This window comes from Tamandua tetradactyla, chromosome 11 (assembly GCF_023851605.1).
Source record: "Tamandua tetradactyla isolate mTamTet1 chromosome 11, mTamTet1.pri, whole genome shotgun sequence".
Classification (NCBI taxonomy): Eukaryota; Metazoa; Chordata; class Mammalia; order Pilosa; family Myrmecophagidae; genus Tamandua; species Tamandua tetradactyla.
Genome location: NC_135337.1, coordinates 36044431 through 36061380, shown reverse-complemented (window position 1 = coordinate 36061380; position 16950 = coordinate 36044431). Strand labels below are relative to the sequence as shown.

The window sequence follows — 16950 nt, the reverse complement described above, 5'->3', positions numbered from 1 at the left end:
GCAAGTAAAATCATGACCCTCCACCCTGCGTGGGATATGACATCCAGGGGTGAAAGTCTGCCTCACACTGGGATCAACAACACCTTCCTGATGGAAAGGGGGAAAAGAAATATAACAAAATAAGATATCAGTGGCTAAGAGAGTTCAAAGAGAGTTGATAGGATATTCTGGAGGCTTCTCATGTGCTGGCTTCAGCCAAATGCTTCTGATTGTCACAGGTTGCCAAACCCCATTCAAAACCATTCCTGTTAACCCTAAAGAACACCTAGGCCTCCATCTGAAATTCTACAAAAGTTTCACATACTTAGTTTACTTCCCAGAATCCTATAACCTCCAGATGTTCCCAGCCAGATAAGTCCTGAAAACCTGAGGGAGTGTCCTCTCCAAGAACATCAGTTAGTTCCATCCCCTATCTTACATTGTCAACACCTCTTTTCAATATGAAAAAGTTAAAATGGGCGTAGACCAGATATCACTAAAGATTGGGAGAAGGATCAAAGGAGAAGGAGGAGTTATAGCACAGAAGATAGGGTTTAACAAATGAATATGCTGCTGAATCATTATATTGATATTTTTTGTAGTCTCCAGTGTCTTAGAGCAGCTAGAAGGGAAAACCTGAGACCGTGAAACTGCAACCCATACCAAACTTTGAAATCTGTTCTGTAACTGCTTGTTAAAATGTACTTGGAAATTACTGCCTTTTTGGGTATACATTTCACAATAAAAAATGTTTTAAAAAATTAAGATAGGAAAAAGCAAACATGCTAATCATAAGAGCTAGCATGGTTGCTATGATTGAATATCAGTTTTGCCTTTGAGCTTCCTGGAATACAAGTTCTCTGTGAGGAAAAGGGAAACATGAGTTCCTCAGCAATGATAGGTTTTTCCTAAATTCTGAAAAAGAATATTAGATATATAATGGACAAAAAAGTCTGCCAGCCCTGGGCCATTCCCTTAAATTACTCATAGTGTTTGGGTGATCAGATAAGAAAAGGGATAATTATTTAAATAAGATCCACACTATTAGAGCACATAGAAATAGCATTTAATTTTAAGGGTGGACATGGGCAGGAAATTCTTCAGAAAGAGTTGTGGTGGATTTTGCAACAAAGTAGGTGAGTGTGTCAAGAGGTGATTTGGAAAAAATAGTTAAGGAAGCTAAGGTGGTCTCTCCCAGAGGTTTAGCATGCATGGTGGCTCCAGAGAGAATATATCTTCTCAAATAAGTTTCCATAATTTGATATGATTGGAATTTAGGGAACAAATTGAAAAGAAAAAGGAATTGATGTAGGCACAAGCCTTCAAAGAATGTACATCAAATACAGAAGCCGTTTTCATATGCTAGTTTCTTTTAATATAGTTAAATCTTAGTACTCAGGTTTCTAAGCTATTCCCAAACTTCTCTGGGGCACCTCAGCAAACTCAGGTCCTATAGGATGTATTTGTTTTGTGGAAACATGCTTCATTTGTTGGGCTCCATGTGAACTAACTGGAGACAGTTTACAATTTCAATATTAGATCAGTCTGCATTCCCTTTGCAAAGCTATGTTTTTGGCAGTTGCTGTGAAAAATCAAATAACATGCAGAAAATAAAATGAAACAATAAAATCTGAATCCAAGTTTTAGGAAATTATGAAATACTCAACAATCAGACACATCCATTAGTAACAATGGTGATTAAAAAATGAAATAAAAATGCTACTTTTTTCTAACAGTTTGTGTGTATTATTTCGAATAGGTACTCATTGTTATAAGTATTAAGTTACTGGACCTAACTACTTAATATAGGAAACTGTTAGGTATTTCTTTTGGCCTGTGGGGCACAAGGAAAAATTACCATGATTCTAAGGGTGTCATGAAGCAAGAAATTTGCGGAATATCTGACATAGTTCATAATATTAAAGCTTAAAGTTTTGAAAGCAATTCATGTTCATAAATGGTCTATATGTGACATTTTCTGATATGAGTATAAAGATAAAAATATCTGTAGGAATGCGATTAATTGGTTCATCTAAGTATTGTTTGAATCAGTCACAATTCAGCTGAAGCTAGACAACAGGAATTTGGGATTTTATTCATTGACAATAGTCACATATGCTAGTGTTTTTGATAGCCAGTAAGGTAGATTCATAAGTTTTGGGAACAAAATAAATGGATGGTAGGACTTAAAATCCATTATAAATATTGAAAAACCCAGACAGTATTCTTTCCAAGGTAGAAGATCATTCTTTATGCATAAAGTCAAAACTTTAAGGCTGATGAGTGTATATCACTATTCCAAGGATTCTTAAATTGCTATCCATGGAACCTGGGTACATAATGCAAACTTTTCTTTGTTCTGTTTTTTTTTTCCTTTTCTCTTTTCATCAGAGTTTCAAAGGAGTTTTTGGTTCTAAAAACCTTAAGAACAGATTTTTAGTGTATAACTATATGTCGTATGGTGTGTCTGAACACACAGGGTAAATTGGTACCAAAGCCAAGACTAGATCTCATGTCTACCATTAGTTCACTTTTCTCCCTATTTTGCACAATTCATATTTTTTAGAGATTACAAGTTGATGCAGAAGGTACTTGCATCAAGAATTTAAATGGAACTTACGTATTTTGCTAGGTTGAATTTTCAAAGAAATTAAAATAATTATGTCTGTGATTCAAAACATACATAGGGTTCAAAGAAATGTAAGTCTCTCTCTTTTCCATATCCTTTGAGAACTCAGTTTCCCTTCTTAAAGGTACCTATTCTGTCTAGTTTTTTGCATTTCAAATTTTGAAAAATGTAAACCATAGTATCATAGAAATGGAGTTCAAAATAGTGGATTAATACAAATAGCTAGAATATAGTTTGGTTGTTTTAAATGTAAAATAGATGTGCTTGTCCGATTTGGTTTTCATTTTTAGTTAACCAACTGTACTGTATATTACTGTAGCTTCTAATTATGTCCTAGTAATGATGTTTTTGTATTGAGTCAACAAAATTATCAATTTTCAGTTAGTGATGAAATAAATAAATGGAAGCCTGAATATAGTCGACCAAGCCCTAATGCATTTAACTCACTTGTGGTCATAGGGTATTTTAATATGAATCTATTTATCAAATAATGCTATTTAGTAAGTTGGCAAAGTTTTTGAACTTATGATTTTTTATGTTTATAATAAAGAAAATAAGTGGTTAGTTTATTACTGAGCGTATTAAATGTAATAAGGAACTACCTTATGCTGAAAATCCAGTTTTGTCCTTATGCTGCATATTACTAAGCAGCTAACTTTCCTAAACTCCCATATTTGTGCCTTTATCTTTCTCTTTAGGGGGATTCCCGAAGTCTTTCATTTTCTGAGAATGTGAGTGCTATTCAGAAATTAGACTTTTCAGACACAATGGTGCAACAGAAATTGGATGATATCAAGGATCGAATCAAGAGAGAAATAAGGAAAGAACTGAAAATCAAAGAAGGAGCTGAAAATCTGAGGAAGGTCACAACAGATAAAAAAAGCTTGACTTATGTAGACAACATTTTGAAAAAATCGAATAAAAAGCTAGAAGAATTGCATCACAAACTACAGGAACTAAATGCACATATTGTTGTATCAGATCCAGAAGATGTTACAGGTATAGTATAGATGTTTATATGGTATACTAGTAAGAAGTGTGTCATTTTATAAAATAATAAGTTTGGTGATGTGTAACTTTTGATTTTTCTAAAAGTTCAGAAACTTTTCTCTTATGATTAAGATCTCGATTACATTCTGTTCAGAAGTACAGTGTGTGGATATAAAAATTGAATCATTTACTTAGAGATTAGTAACTCTGCTATTTACTTTCTTACTCTATCAGTAGGACATTAGAGTTATTTTGCAGTAGTAATATTTTGTATTGAGTCACCCACATGCTTTTAGTTCATTCATCCTTGGGATCAACAGCACAAATTTGCTAGATGACTTCTTAAAGTTAAAAATGCATTCTGTGACCAAGGGATATTTTTGCAATGCATTCGAACCTATGACTTTTGCTTTTTGTACTCTAAGTAACTGAATTAACAGCTAAACTACCAGGCATGCTTTTGAAAAAAGATGGAGTAGGATAAGAAATAAGCCAAATATTCTTTTCCTTTCCTTTTTTTTCCCTAAAGGTCTAGAAAATATAAAGGTTAAAAAAAGAAAGACCTATAAACCATCCTCAGGGCATACGTTTTAAAGAATGCAATTAACAAATGCTCATTGATGGAAAATTTTCAACAATACAGAAAGTAAGAATGGAAAAACAACCTCTGCTTTCTCCACTTCAGGCCTTTTCCCTAAAAGTAACATTACTAGTTTTTTTTTTTTATATCCTTTGAGAGAAGTTTTGTGTTCATACCAATATCCATCTGTCTGTCCATACATTTGTAAAACTTTTCACATAAAAAATTATATTAGGCATACTGTCTTTTGCCTTGATTTTCTCCATTTACTAAGTAGGAGTACTTTTTATATCAGCATGGAGATACATATTAATTATTTTTAATAGCTGTGTATAATTTATCACATGCATGAACATAATTTATTTTACAGTCTAAGTGATGATCACTAGATGGTCAGGTATAAAGCTTTTATAACCTCAGAAGTAATTTTGAAGTTAATATATAATACCATTTAATTTTTATATAAATTAATCATGGAAGCTTTGTTTATATTATGTCACATTTTTAAAAATCAGTTATTTATTAAATTTTCCTTCCATAACAAAAGCCTCTATATTTATAAATCCATTCCAAATAGTTCTTGAAAGATCTATTAAAGGTTTTCAGTGCCTCTTTTCAAACAAAGCTATTTGCATACAGATAGCAGTTTTTTTTTCAAAGCTCTAATTGTTATGGCCTAATAATAAATTGCTGTTGCCACTGGAGGACCTCTTATAGAGATGTAGCTTGATCTGAAAACTCAGGACCTCTTTGACCATTCCTGTGTTAGAGACTTTTATTGACTCTAGTTTGAGGGCACAGCTTAACAATTTGATGGCTTGTTGATTATTTCAACCAGCTGGTTATTTCACCACCCCAACAGTTTTAAACCTATCTCTTTATGAACAAAACTGATCTTACTCTCTCGAGTCATTAATCTGAATTCACATGCTGTAGTAAATTCTTCTCATTGCCCAACTTTGCATCATTGTAGTACTACTTATTAAAGGAAATCTCCAAACCTTGATGAGGTGTTTTGTATGCATATATATAACTCAACTTCCTTTGCTGCTCTTTCTGAGTACTTTAATTTATATCACATTTGTGCAGAAATGTTTTTTGCCCATGTATAACGAGACCTTTCCTCTTTGTCAGGTTTCCTAATTCAGTTATTTTTTTCCTGGAAGTCATAGTATCATAACATCTGGGAAGGTTTTCAGTTTTCTTAGATTGTTAACTTAAGAGTCCCAAGTCCATTGCCTTCCTTTTGAGGACAGTGGGCCCACCTGTGAACTACTTGTTTCATTTTTTATCTCTTTCTAATGAAATCATGAAATGTGTTATAAAGTGACAGTCCCATGTAATCTAATAGTTTTGTCCTTGCAGAGATGCTGTCTTTATGACTAAAAATCTTGAATTAACAGTCTCAAAAATTGCAGAAAACTTTTGGCATTCACTGATAAGTGATAAATTGATAAACATTGATAAAACTTGTTTTAATGCAATTCTTTCAATACCTGAGACTTAGGCATTTCATTTGGAAACTCTTTTTTGTAAGGATTTCAACCTTGTGAGAATAATTTAATCTTAAAAATGAAGGAAATTGTAGAAACCAACTTTCTTATTTAGAGCTGAAATATCTCAAACATGTAAATTAATTTGCCCAGAATCACAAAGCTAGTTTAAAAAACTTCAACTTCTAATCTAGTATTTTCTTACCCTTTAAAAAATTTCATTATAATGGAAATATGATTATGGCAATGCTGTTTTTAGCAATACTATATAAGCTTAGAAATAGCTGTTCTGCTGAACTCTGCCAAACTACATTTTTTTCATTACATCATTAGAAGAGATCTAAAGGAACAGCACTGGGATTTAAACTGTTTTTAAGAAAAAAAACATTCTTCTCACAGAATACCAATAACTACCTTGTGATTGATTGTAATATAGAAGAATTTTAACAATGCAGGAGTAAGTCCATTTGGTTTCCTCTAGTCCCTTTTAAAAAATTTAACATATTGATACATTACATAGTAAAAGGCACATAATTTAAGTTACTATTTGATGAACTCTAACACATGTATGTATCTGGGTAACCATCATTATGATCAATAAGCAAGAGCATTTCTTTTGTGCTTGCCTTGTATACTTTCCTAGTTAATCTTCAATCTCCATCCTTGGTGCTGGGCAATCCACAGGTTTGCTTTCTGTCGCTTTAGTTAGTTTTGCTTTCCAAGATTTTCATATATGATCTCCTACTGTCAAATTCCTATTTCATATCAAAAACCAATTTTGATATCCGTAAGTACCTTCCTGACTCTAGTTATCTTCTCTGTGCTACATTGTTCATTCATTGTTCTATTATGTTGAATTGTAGTTTATTTCCCTTATTAAACTGTATACTCCTAAGGGCAGGACAATATTCTTCTGTATTCAAGGTTTGTAAGTACATAGGTACTTAGTTCTAAATATTTTATCTCCAAAAGACTGCAAACCAAAACCTGATTTTGTTCTCATAATTAATACCAAAGTATAATTTGTCTTGTGGCACTTTTAACATTTAATACCTTAAGGAAGAGAGCCTTGTATAAAAGTTTTAGGATAAAGAAATCCAGAAACTTTCTTTATTGACTATTATGAATACTGACTTCAAAAAATTGGAGGGCAAATATTAACTTTTTTACTGTGACTTCTTAATACTTCTGTTTGTTTGGGATGAAGTTGAAAAATTGGTTAAAATTTGAATTTATCAGAAAATTAATTCTCTTTGCAAATGGCAGTCACACGACTTAGTAATAATTTTTTTTCCTTACCGATTTGACATTAAAAATAACAATAGAGAAGATTTTGAGGGTAGTTCAGAATTAGTGTTAGGTCAGTTTTCCATAGACATGATGTTTTACCCTATGTACTTAAGAGTAAATAAAATGAATTTATTTTAGATTGGGTTTGTGTTTCCCAGATACAGTGCTTTGCCTTCACTTTTCTAAAGTATGAGTAGATTACTAGTAAAAAGTGTTATATCTTGGGGATATAAACACAGAAAGAATGACTAAAGGAAAATTGGACAAGATTTAAATCAGTATTGTGTGAATGATTACTTAAAAAGTAATTAGGAGGCCTTGTCTTTATTCCATTTCTCTCTGCAACAGTAATCTTTAGTTTCCTTTTGTAATATAAAGATTTTTATCAGATGAACTTGAAAGCTTCTATTAACTATAAAATTTTCTGAAAAGTTGCTAATGTAGTGTCAACATCTGATCATTTGGGACTGGTGTTTGTAAAGTAAATGTATCCATTTATTTCTTTTTAATCAGCTTTATTGAGGTATAATTCACATTTATAATTTATCCATTTAAAGTGTATAATTTAATGGTTTTTAATATATTCACAGATATATACAGTCATCACCAAAGTCAATTTTAGAACATCTTTATCACCTCAACAAATTGTACCCTACAGTTATAACCCCCTACTCTCCTCTAACCCACCACCCCCATCCAAGGAACCATAAATTACTTTCTGCCTATATACATTCCCCTATTATGGACTCTCATATAAGTGGAATCATTTAATATGTGTTCTTTTGAAACTGGCTTCTTTCACTTAGCATGTTTTCGCAGTCCATCCATGTTGTAATTTATATTAATGCTTCATTCCTTTTTTTTGACTGAGTAGTCTGTGTGATTCTATTGTATGGCTTTTTGTTTATACGCTTGTTCACTGATGGAATTTGGGTTGTTTTTACCATTTGGCTATTATGAACAATGCTGCTATAAACATTTGTGTACAAATTTCTGTGTAGACACAGGTTTTCATTTCTCTTGGGTATATACCTTGAAGGAGAATTGCTGGTTCATGTGGTAACTGTGTTTTGTCTTTTGAGGAACTACCAGTCTATTTTCCAATATGACTGCACCATTTTACATTCGCACCAGCAGTGTATGAGGTTTCCTATTTCTCTATATCCTCACCAACATTTAAATCACTTTCTGAGTCTAGCAATTCTAGTGGGTGGGGAATGATATCGTATCTTTTGATTTGCATTTCCATGCTAACTAATGATGTCCAGGATCTTTTCATGTGCTTTTATTGTCCATTTGTATATCTTCACTGGAAAAGTGTATATTCAGATCCTTTGCCCATTTCCAAATTGGGATTTTGTCTTTATTATTGAATTCAAGAATTTATATATATATCCTAGTTGTAAGTTCCTTATCAGATATATGATTTACATATATTTTCTCCCATTCTGTGGGTTGTCTTTTCACTTTCTTGATGGTGTCCTTTGAAACATGAAAGTTTTTAATTTTGATGAAATCCAGTTGAACTATTTTGTTTGTTTGTTGCTTGCCCTTTTGGTGTTATTGCCAAGTCATGAATATTTCCCCATGTTTTCACATAAGAGTTTTATAGTTTTTGCTCTTACAAATAGGTCTTTGATCCATTTTGAGTTTATTTTTATATGTGGTGTGAAATAAGGGTCTAGTTTCATACTTTTGCATGTGGCTATACAAGTGTTCCAGTTTTATATTCTTAAGAGTAATAGGAATGATATTTTTGATATTCTGTTTAAATCTATGATACTCTAAGCTCCCCGTTCACCTTCTGTATAATTCAAGAATTGTTTTATGGGTATATAGTAATTTCATAAAATTATGAAGATATTAGCTGAACTGAATCTACCGTATGAAAAAAAAATGCTGGATTTTTGTAAGATGGATTGGTAATACAAGCATTAGTGACACCTTCAGTCCAAAAGAAAATATGTGGAAAAGAGCCAGTTTCCTGAACCTTGGACTCTCTAAATGTATCATCCCTAATGAAGAGAATAAGAACATTTCCTATATTTTATTGTTATAGCTATAATTTAAATAGTATAACCCCCTCTCTGCTCATCTTATTTCCTTTTATTGTGCCTCTTCCATCTTCTCGAACCCCACCAAACTTAGATTGGCTTTTACCTATTGATTTTGTGAATGTTTTCTTTAATATCTATACTATCCAGAAGAGAAACTGATATTGATAGATCTAAAAGTATTGGGGTTTTTGGAATTAACCTTGGCAAATTATTCTATACTCCTTAATGAATAGATGTATCTGTATTGATGATGTAGCTATATTGAGGAAAGTTTTTTTCTTAGTGAATTAGTGACTTAGTATAGTTTATGAAGCCTTCGTTGAGTAAATAAAATTGAAAATTCCTTTTTTGTTGTTGTCCAGTCTACCTAAAATGTGGCATAGAAATTGTATTATGTGAAGTGAATATAATTGTGGATTCTGCAATGTAGTATATTATGTGATTTTTAGTATTCCTTATTTCTGATTAAATTTCTGACTTTGAGACAAACATGTTTTGAATTAGGCTGTGAACTCTTTTAAGCAAAGACTGCCAGTAAGTATCATTAGAAAAATCACTTTAAACACCCCTGTACCTAGGTTTTTTCATCTTCAAAATCATAAGATTAATAATGATTTGTAGATACTTACTACTTGATTTTTTGATGATATGTTTTCCTTTTTAAGTTAATATATAGTAAAATCAATAGGGTTTTTTGGTATACTGCTCCATGAATTTTGACATATGTGTAGATTCATCTAACCACCACCATAATCAGGATGAGGAACAGTTCCATTTTCCCCAAATTATCTTTTGTGCTGTCTTTTGTAGTCATACCTTCCCCCAGTCCGTATCCGCTGGCAACCACTGATCTGTCTCCATCACTATAGTTTTATGTTTTTAAGAATGTCATATAAATAGAATCATAACAAGTATGTAAACTTTTGAAACTAACCCTTTTAAGAGTGGAATTGCTGACTTGTATGTTAAGAGTATGTTTAACTTTATAGGAAACTGCCAGATGTTTCCAAAGGGGCTGTATCAATTTTATTTACGTCAGTAGTACATAAGAGTTCTAGTTGCTCCACATTCTTTCCAGCTTTTAAAACAATCAGTATATTTTTAAATCACTGTTAACAGGTATATAATTAATAATAATGTACCTTATTATAATAAAAGGGAGGAAAGGTAAAAATATGCAGTACTATCCTAGGGACAATTTATGAAATAGTTGTGCATGCCCTAGATACAGAGTTATGTACTGAGACGCAGTGTGCAGCTATCAAACGTTAAGATGTAATATAACTGATACAAATAGTTCTAAAACTGTTAATGCCTAGGTTGCTTGTTTCACCTTAAACAAAAAATTGATATAAACCACATCTTATCTATGTCTATTTTTGTAGTATTTTGAGAAATCTAAACCAGAAGTACTAATTATAAAATATTTAAGCCAAGTTACTTCCATTAGTGATATCTGACAGAAGTCAACCTAGAGCACACAAAATAACTGCTAAAAGCTCTATTAGTGATAACTGAGCATTCTTTAAAATCTGAGCAGATTCCAAATGGGTATAAAAGGTAAGAAGATATGTTGTTTATACAAGGAATGTGGACTTTGAAGGAATTATCAACAATGAACCCAACTATAAGACATGGCAAGGATTCTGGAACAGTAGATTGTTTTTAACTTTTTATATTTGAATAATTTCAAACTTACAGGACGCTTGTAAAAATAATAAAAATCCCATTCAAGAACTCCTACAACCCCCATCCTCCTAGAAACCCAAATACACCAATCTTAACATTTTGCCACCTTTGCCTTATCTATCATCTGTATATTTGTCTGTACGTATATCATTTTCTGAACATTTGAAAGCAAGTTGCACATATCATACTCCTTGAATACAAAGTGCTTCTGAGTACATTTCCTGTGAATAGGATGTTCACTTATGTAATCACCTTAAGTGCAGTTATCAAGTTCAAGAAATTTAATGTTGATATAAAAGCTTGCATGCTATATTCCAATATTTCTTTGTCCCAGTAATGTCCTTTTGAGCTTTTTCTCCTCCATTGTTAGATCACGTCTAATATCATATATTGCATTTAACTTTCCCTTCACACCAAACAGAAACCATATCCCATTGCTTGTGCCCCCACCCCTGATGACCTGTATTCTGCTTTCTCTATGAATTTGCATATTCTCTGTTATTTTCTTTGTGGCTACCATGAGGCTTAAATTTAAATCTTTAATCTATAAAAGTCTTGTTCTTTGATACCAACTTAACTTTAGGAGCATGTATAAACTGTGTTCCTATACCCCTCTGTCCTTCCACCTTTGTTAGGTCTTGTCACAGATTACAAATTATGAGTTCCAAACCATTGATTTGTCATTACATTTTATGTATTTACCCTTTAGGTCTTGTAGGAAATAAAAAAAGTGGAGTTGCAAATCAGAAATACAATAGTACTGGTATTTATATTTACCCATGTCATTGTCTTTACCAAAGATCTTTATTTCTTCATATCGCTTCAGTTATTTGTTTAGTATCCTTTCTTTTCAACTCGCAGAACTTACTTTAGAATCTCTTGTAGGGCCACTGTCATGGTGACAAAGTGCCTCAGCCTTATTTATCTGGGAATATCTTAATTCCTCACCCATTTTTGAAAGACAGTTTTGCTGGATACAGAATTATTGCTGGCTGTTTTTCTGCTTTCAACACTTTAAGTATGTCTTCCTTCTGCCTTCTTGTCTCCGTGGTTTCCAGTGGGAAATCAATATCTCATTGAGGCTCCCTTGTATGTGAAGCGCTGTTTCTCTCTTGGAGAATTTTCTCTATCTTTGGCATTCAACAATTTGATTATAATATGTCACAGTGTAGGTATATTTGGGTTTATCCTGTTTTAAGTTTGTTGAGTGTCTTTGTGTCTATTCATGTCTTTCATTAAATATGGTAAATAATCAGCCATTGTTTCTTTGAATATTTTCTCTCTCCCTTTCTCTCTTCTCCTCCTGGGACTCTCACAGATATACAGTGGTGTCCCATAGGTTCTCGGGCTCATTTCACTTTTCTTCATTCTTTCATCTTTTTGCTACTGACTAGATGAATGTCTTATCTTCAAGTTCACTGATTCCTCATCTGCCAACCCCAATCTTCAACCACTTTAGGAAATTTTTAATTTCTGTTGCTGTGGTCTTTAGCACTTTTGGTTCATTTTCATAATTTCCATCTGCCTATTGATAGTCTTTGTGTTCATCTATTGTTTTCCTTAATTCCTTTACTTTGTCTGTGTTTACCTCATTTTTAAGCTCTTTGAACATATTCAGGACCATTTTTTAAAAAAATATTTTTAATGAGAAATCCTCACACACATATAGTCTATCCATAATATACAATCAGTGGCTCACATCATCGTATAGTTTGTATTCATCACCATGATCACTCCCAGAACACCTGCATCACTCCAGAAAAAGAAAGAAACAAAAAACCCCTCATATGTCCCATACTGCTCACCTCTGCTTCTCACCAGCCACCAGTATTTCAATCTACCCAATTTTTTTTTTACCCCAATCCCTTGTATTGTTTATTTATTTATTTATTTTCTTTATTTTTTTATTCATCTTTCTGTTTCCCGGACAAAAGGAGCCTCAGACACAAAGTTTTCACAATCACACGGCCACATTGCAAAAGCCATGTAATTATACAATTTTTCAGGACCATTATTTTTAGTCTTTGTTTGGAATGTCCGACGTCTGATCTTCCTTATTGATAGTTCCTGATGCTTTAATCTTGTCCTTTGCCTGGACCATCACTTCTTTTTTCTTTGTATGTTTTGTAATCTTTTGTTGAAACAGACATTTTGATATTTTAGTGTTTTGTTACAGGAATTTAGACTGTAAGGCATCTGTTTATTATGCTTGTATCCAGCTTGTGTTATGACAGAGCTTTTCTTGAATGTCTAATGCTAACAATTTTTAAAAAGGAGAGAGAAAAGAAAAACCTTTCCCAATCTTTGCAGATTGATCTGTTGTACAGTGCTTTCTTACAGGGCTTATCCTTGCAATCAGTTTGGAGAATAGCTCCAATCCAAAGCCTGTGGACCTCCCTGGTCCTTTCTGTGCATTCCTCTTGTCTTGGGTATGGATGTTTGGCCCTGGGAATTCCCCTATTTACACGCATACAAATGTCCCCTCTTCCCTAGGAAACAGTTTCATCATTTTTCAAGAAATTGTACTAGTTCTTTCCTACACCCAGCAGTCCCTTGCACCAATCACTTGACTGTTCTTGCACAGTGCTCTGTAGAAGAGCTCTATGTGCTGCCTTCTACAGGCAAAGTAAGTTCCCTCAGGCCACCACCAGACAGATTGGGTCAGTCATAGATGCTCTCAGTATGTGTACAAAGGTTATTCTGCTCCTTCTGGAACAGGAACCAGGGATCCACACTGGAATCATGGATCAGCTCTGTGTTGAGCCAGTAAGGGGATGAGGTAGGGGCCACTTTAAAGTGAACTTTTTCTCGAATTGATGCTCATACTGTTACTACTGGCCTTTAACTGTTTTCTGGAACTTTGAGTAAAGAAGTTTCTGCCAGGTCTTGCTGCTTGTTCAAAGCTTCTGTAGGGGAATAGAACCCTGAAGTGTCTTTGCACCATCATGATCAGGGCATGGTGTAGCAGTTTATTTTTAAAATACCCAGTGAAAACTGAAATGTTGATGAGTAATAACCAATAAACAAGAGTCTTACAGATGAAGATTGTGATAGGTGAATCATGAACTAGTACTTCAGCATAATATTATCTTGATTAATTTAGATTTGGCTAGGTATACTTAAACTATATTTCCTCTTAAATTTTTAATACAGAAAATAGCCTTTTTCCATAAGCAGACATTGAGTAGTACAAGTACCACATTATGAATATTAAGTATAGGGAGTCAACTTGATATAAAATAATAACCAAAGGTTATATAATTGGATATTTCATCCCAGCTGTACCAGAATATAGGTATACAGTTGCTGTATATTGCCCTCAACCCCTTTAGGCCTTGTTTTTCTCATTTATAGAATAAGGAAGATAGACTATATGTATCCCTTATAGGGTGTTTGTGAACAAGGTCAAGTATGAGGAAAGGACCAAGTATGAGGCATCCATGCTCATCTAATTCTGAACACGAAATACCTGTATGAATGTAAGTAATGACTGAGAAAGCTTTCCCGGGTTTGGGAAGCAAAGATCCAAGGGCAACCACATTCCTAACCCCCGAGTATCAAAGAGCCAGGTTAAGTCTGTACCTTAAGTTGTCAGGAACCCTGCTCTGGATTACTTTCATGTCCTAAAACTCTAATTTATTTTGGAAGCCAACTCCTCAGTTTGTGATTTTAGAAAAAATACTATAAGCACCAGAAACAACACATCTTTGTTCTACACATTTTTGAGAAACTGCTAACAAGTTCAATTTTTACTCTTTATTCTGGCCTTGGGAGGTCTTATCCCTAGAGGGATTTTAACTACCTTCTATTTTCTGGTACCCCCAAAGCTATATCTCAAGCCAAGATGTCTTTCTGGGCTTCGTCTGATAATTTATAGTCTCTCTTATGGATATTACCTCAATGTCTTATGGGCTTTACCTCTCATCGTGTCTAAAATTGAACTTTTCTTTCCTGGAACACTACCTCTCATTCTTTTCCTGTTTTATCTGTTCTGCTAGTGGCATGACCCCAGTAACCCATAACTAAAAATAATACTTTGCTATAGGTATGTCCCTCTGTTTTAAATGCCTTTACCCTTCAAAGTTAGTAAGTCACCATGCTTTATAGATTCTACCTCTAAAATAGATCTCAAATCTGTCTTTACTTTTTCCTTAGTATCAAAACCTACCTACAAGTCCAGTATTTTTCCAGTCTAACCTAAGTACTGCTACCATTATGTTTTCCTGGTATCAGATTTGGTCATGTCATATTCTTACTTAAAACATTTCAGTGACTTTCTATTCCCTACAAAATACAATACAAATTTGTAGCATGTCAGAGATGCCTTTCATATAGTCTGGCATTTGCCCATTACTTCAACTTCTGCTACTCACAGTACACTTTCATTACTAGTCCTGCCACTCATGTTCTTCTATTATTAGTCAGTTACTTAGTTTTCCAATTCCTTCTTGCTTTTTCAAGTCCCTCTGCCTTAGCATATGCTATTCCCTCTGCCACCATTGCCCAATGCCTTACCATATTAGCTACAGATTCCTATTCATGTTTTTTCATTCTATGAGTAATTTCTTTTCTTTTTTTTTGCATAAGCAGACTCCGGGAAACAAACCTGGGTCTTTGGCATGGCGGGAGAATTCTGCCACTGAGCCACCATTGCACCACCCATATGAGTAATTTTTGAGGTATAATTTACATTTATAAAATGCACCAGTGAATTTTGACAAATGTATAGACCCTCATAATCTCACCTATTTCTATTCCTGGTAAAAAGCTGTCTCATATCCCTTTCTAGTCAACAGCTGCCCTCCCCCCCCACCCCAGGCAATCATTAATATTCTGATTTGATTTCTCTCACTGTAGATTAGTTTGACCCAATTTTTAGTTCATACGAATGGTATCATAGAGCGTGTACTCTTACATCTGACTTCTTCCACTTAACTCATGTTTTGAGATTAATCATGTGTTTATCAATTTAGTGAATTATTTTGTATTGCTGAGTAATGTTTCTTTCCGTTGTTTGAATATACCACAGTTTATTCATTCTGTTGTTGCCGCACGCTGAATTGTTTTCAATTTGGAGCTGTTATGAGAAATTTAGCTATGAACATTTCTGTAGAAGTCTTTCATATGGGGACATATGCATTCATTACTCTTGAGTGTATCCCTAGGACTGGAATTTCTAAGTCAGAGTAGTTTCTAACTTTTTTAGAAACTGCCAGTCATTTGCCAGAGTGGTTGTACCATTTTTATACTTCCACCAACAGTGGATGAGACTTGCAGTTTACATGCTTGCCAACATTTGGTATTGTCAGTTTTAGGAAGTTAATGTTCACCATTCTGGTTTTATAGTGATATTTCATTATGGTTTTAATTTGCATCTTCCTATGATGTTAGGCATTTTTTCATAGGCTAAATGGTCATTTGAATATGTGTTTTTTGAGCTGTTACATCCTTAGCCCATTTTCTTTTTGGATTGTTTGTCCTGATTGTTTTGTAGAAGTTCTGTTTATATCCTGAATATAAATCCTTTGTCAGATAGAAGTATTTGGAATATTTTCTCCCAGTCTGTGATTTGACTTTTTACTTTCTTAATGATCTTTTTTAAAAGCCAGAAGTTTCTCGTTTTTGATTGAATCCAACATAGCAATTTTTTAACATATTTTTATGCATAGTCGCTTTTGTATCACATTTAAGAAATCTGTGTACCTTAAAATCGTAGAGGTCAGTGAAGACTACACAACTATGTGATGATACTGTGAACCATTGGTTGTATAACATGGTTGGACTGTATGTGCGTGGATATTTCTCAATAAAAATATTTCTAAAAAAATCATAGTGGTATTATCATATTTTCTTCTAAAAGCTCTATAGTTTCAACTTCAGCTGTACCTCGTTTTTTTTTTGTTTTTTTTTTTTTGGTTTTTGTGCTAATGATTACATTACGTATCTTTTACTTTTTGTTGATTAGCTTAAATAATACTAATATAGTGTAGAAAATAATACACTACCCATTTCACAAACAATGTAAAAATCCTAAAAAATGTAATTTTATTTATGCCCAGTAGAGTAAAATACAGTACTTTTATGCTACCATTATCATATATTTTACTTATCTATCTATATATATGTATTTTAAATCTTTCCTAATATTTTAATTAATTTCACTTCTCATTAATCTTTTTAAATAAAAAACTTTTAAATTATTGCATTGATAAACTTTTTTTTTTTCTGTTTCTACAGCTTCTC

General features: G+C 33.2%; 1 protein-coding gene across 3 annotated transcripts in view; it reads left to right on the top strand.

The window, feature by feature from the left end:
- Positions 1 to 16950, top strand: part of PKN2 (protein kinase N2) — a 158265-nt gene that overhangs the window by 63684 nt on the left and 77631 nt on the right. For all 3 annotated transcript variants that reach the window (XM_077120365.1, XM_077120364.1, XM_077120363.1), the window contains one exon: positions 3307 to 3607. In XM_077120365.1, the coding sequence (XP_076976480.1) occupies positions 3307 to 3607 (301 nt within the window). The remainder of the gene's footprint in view (positions 1 to 3306; positions 3608 to 16950) is intronic.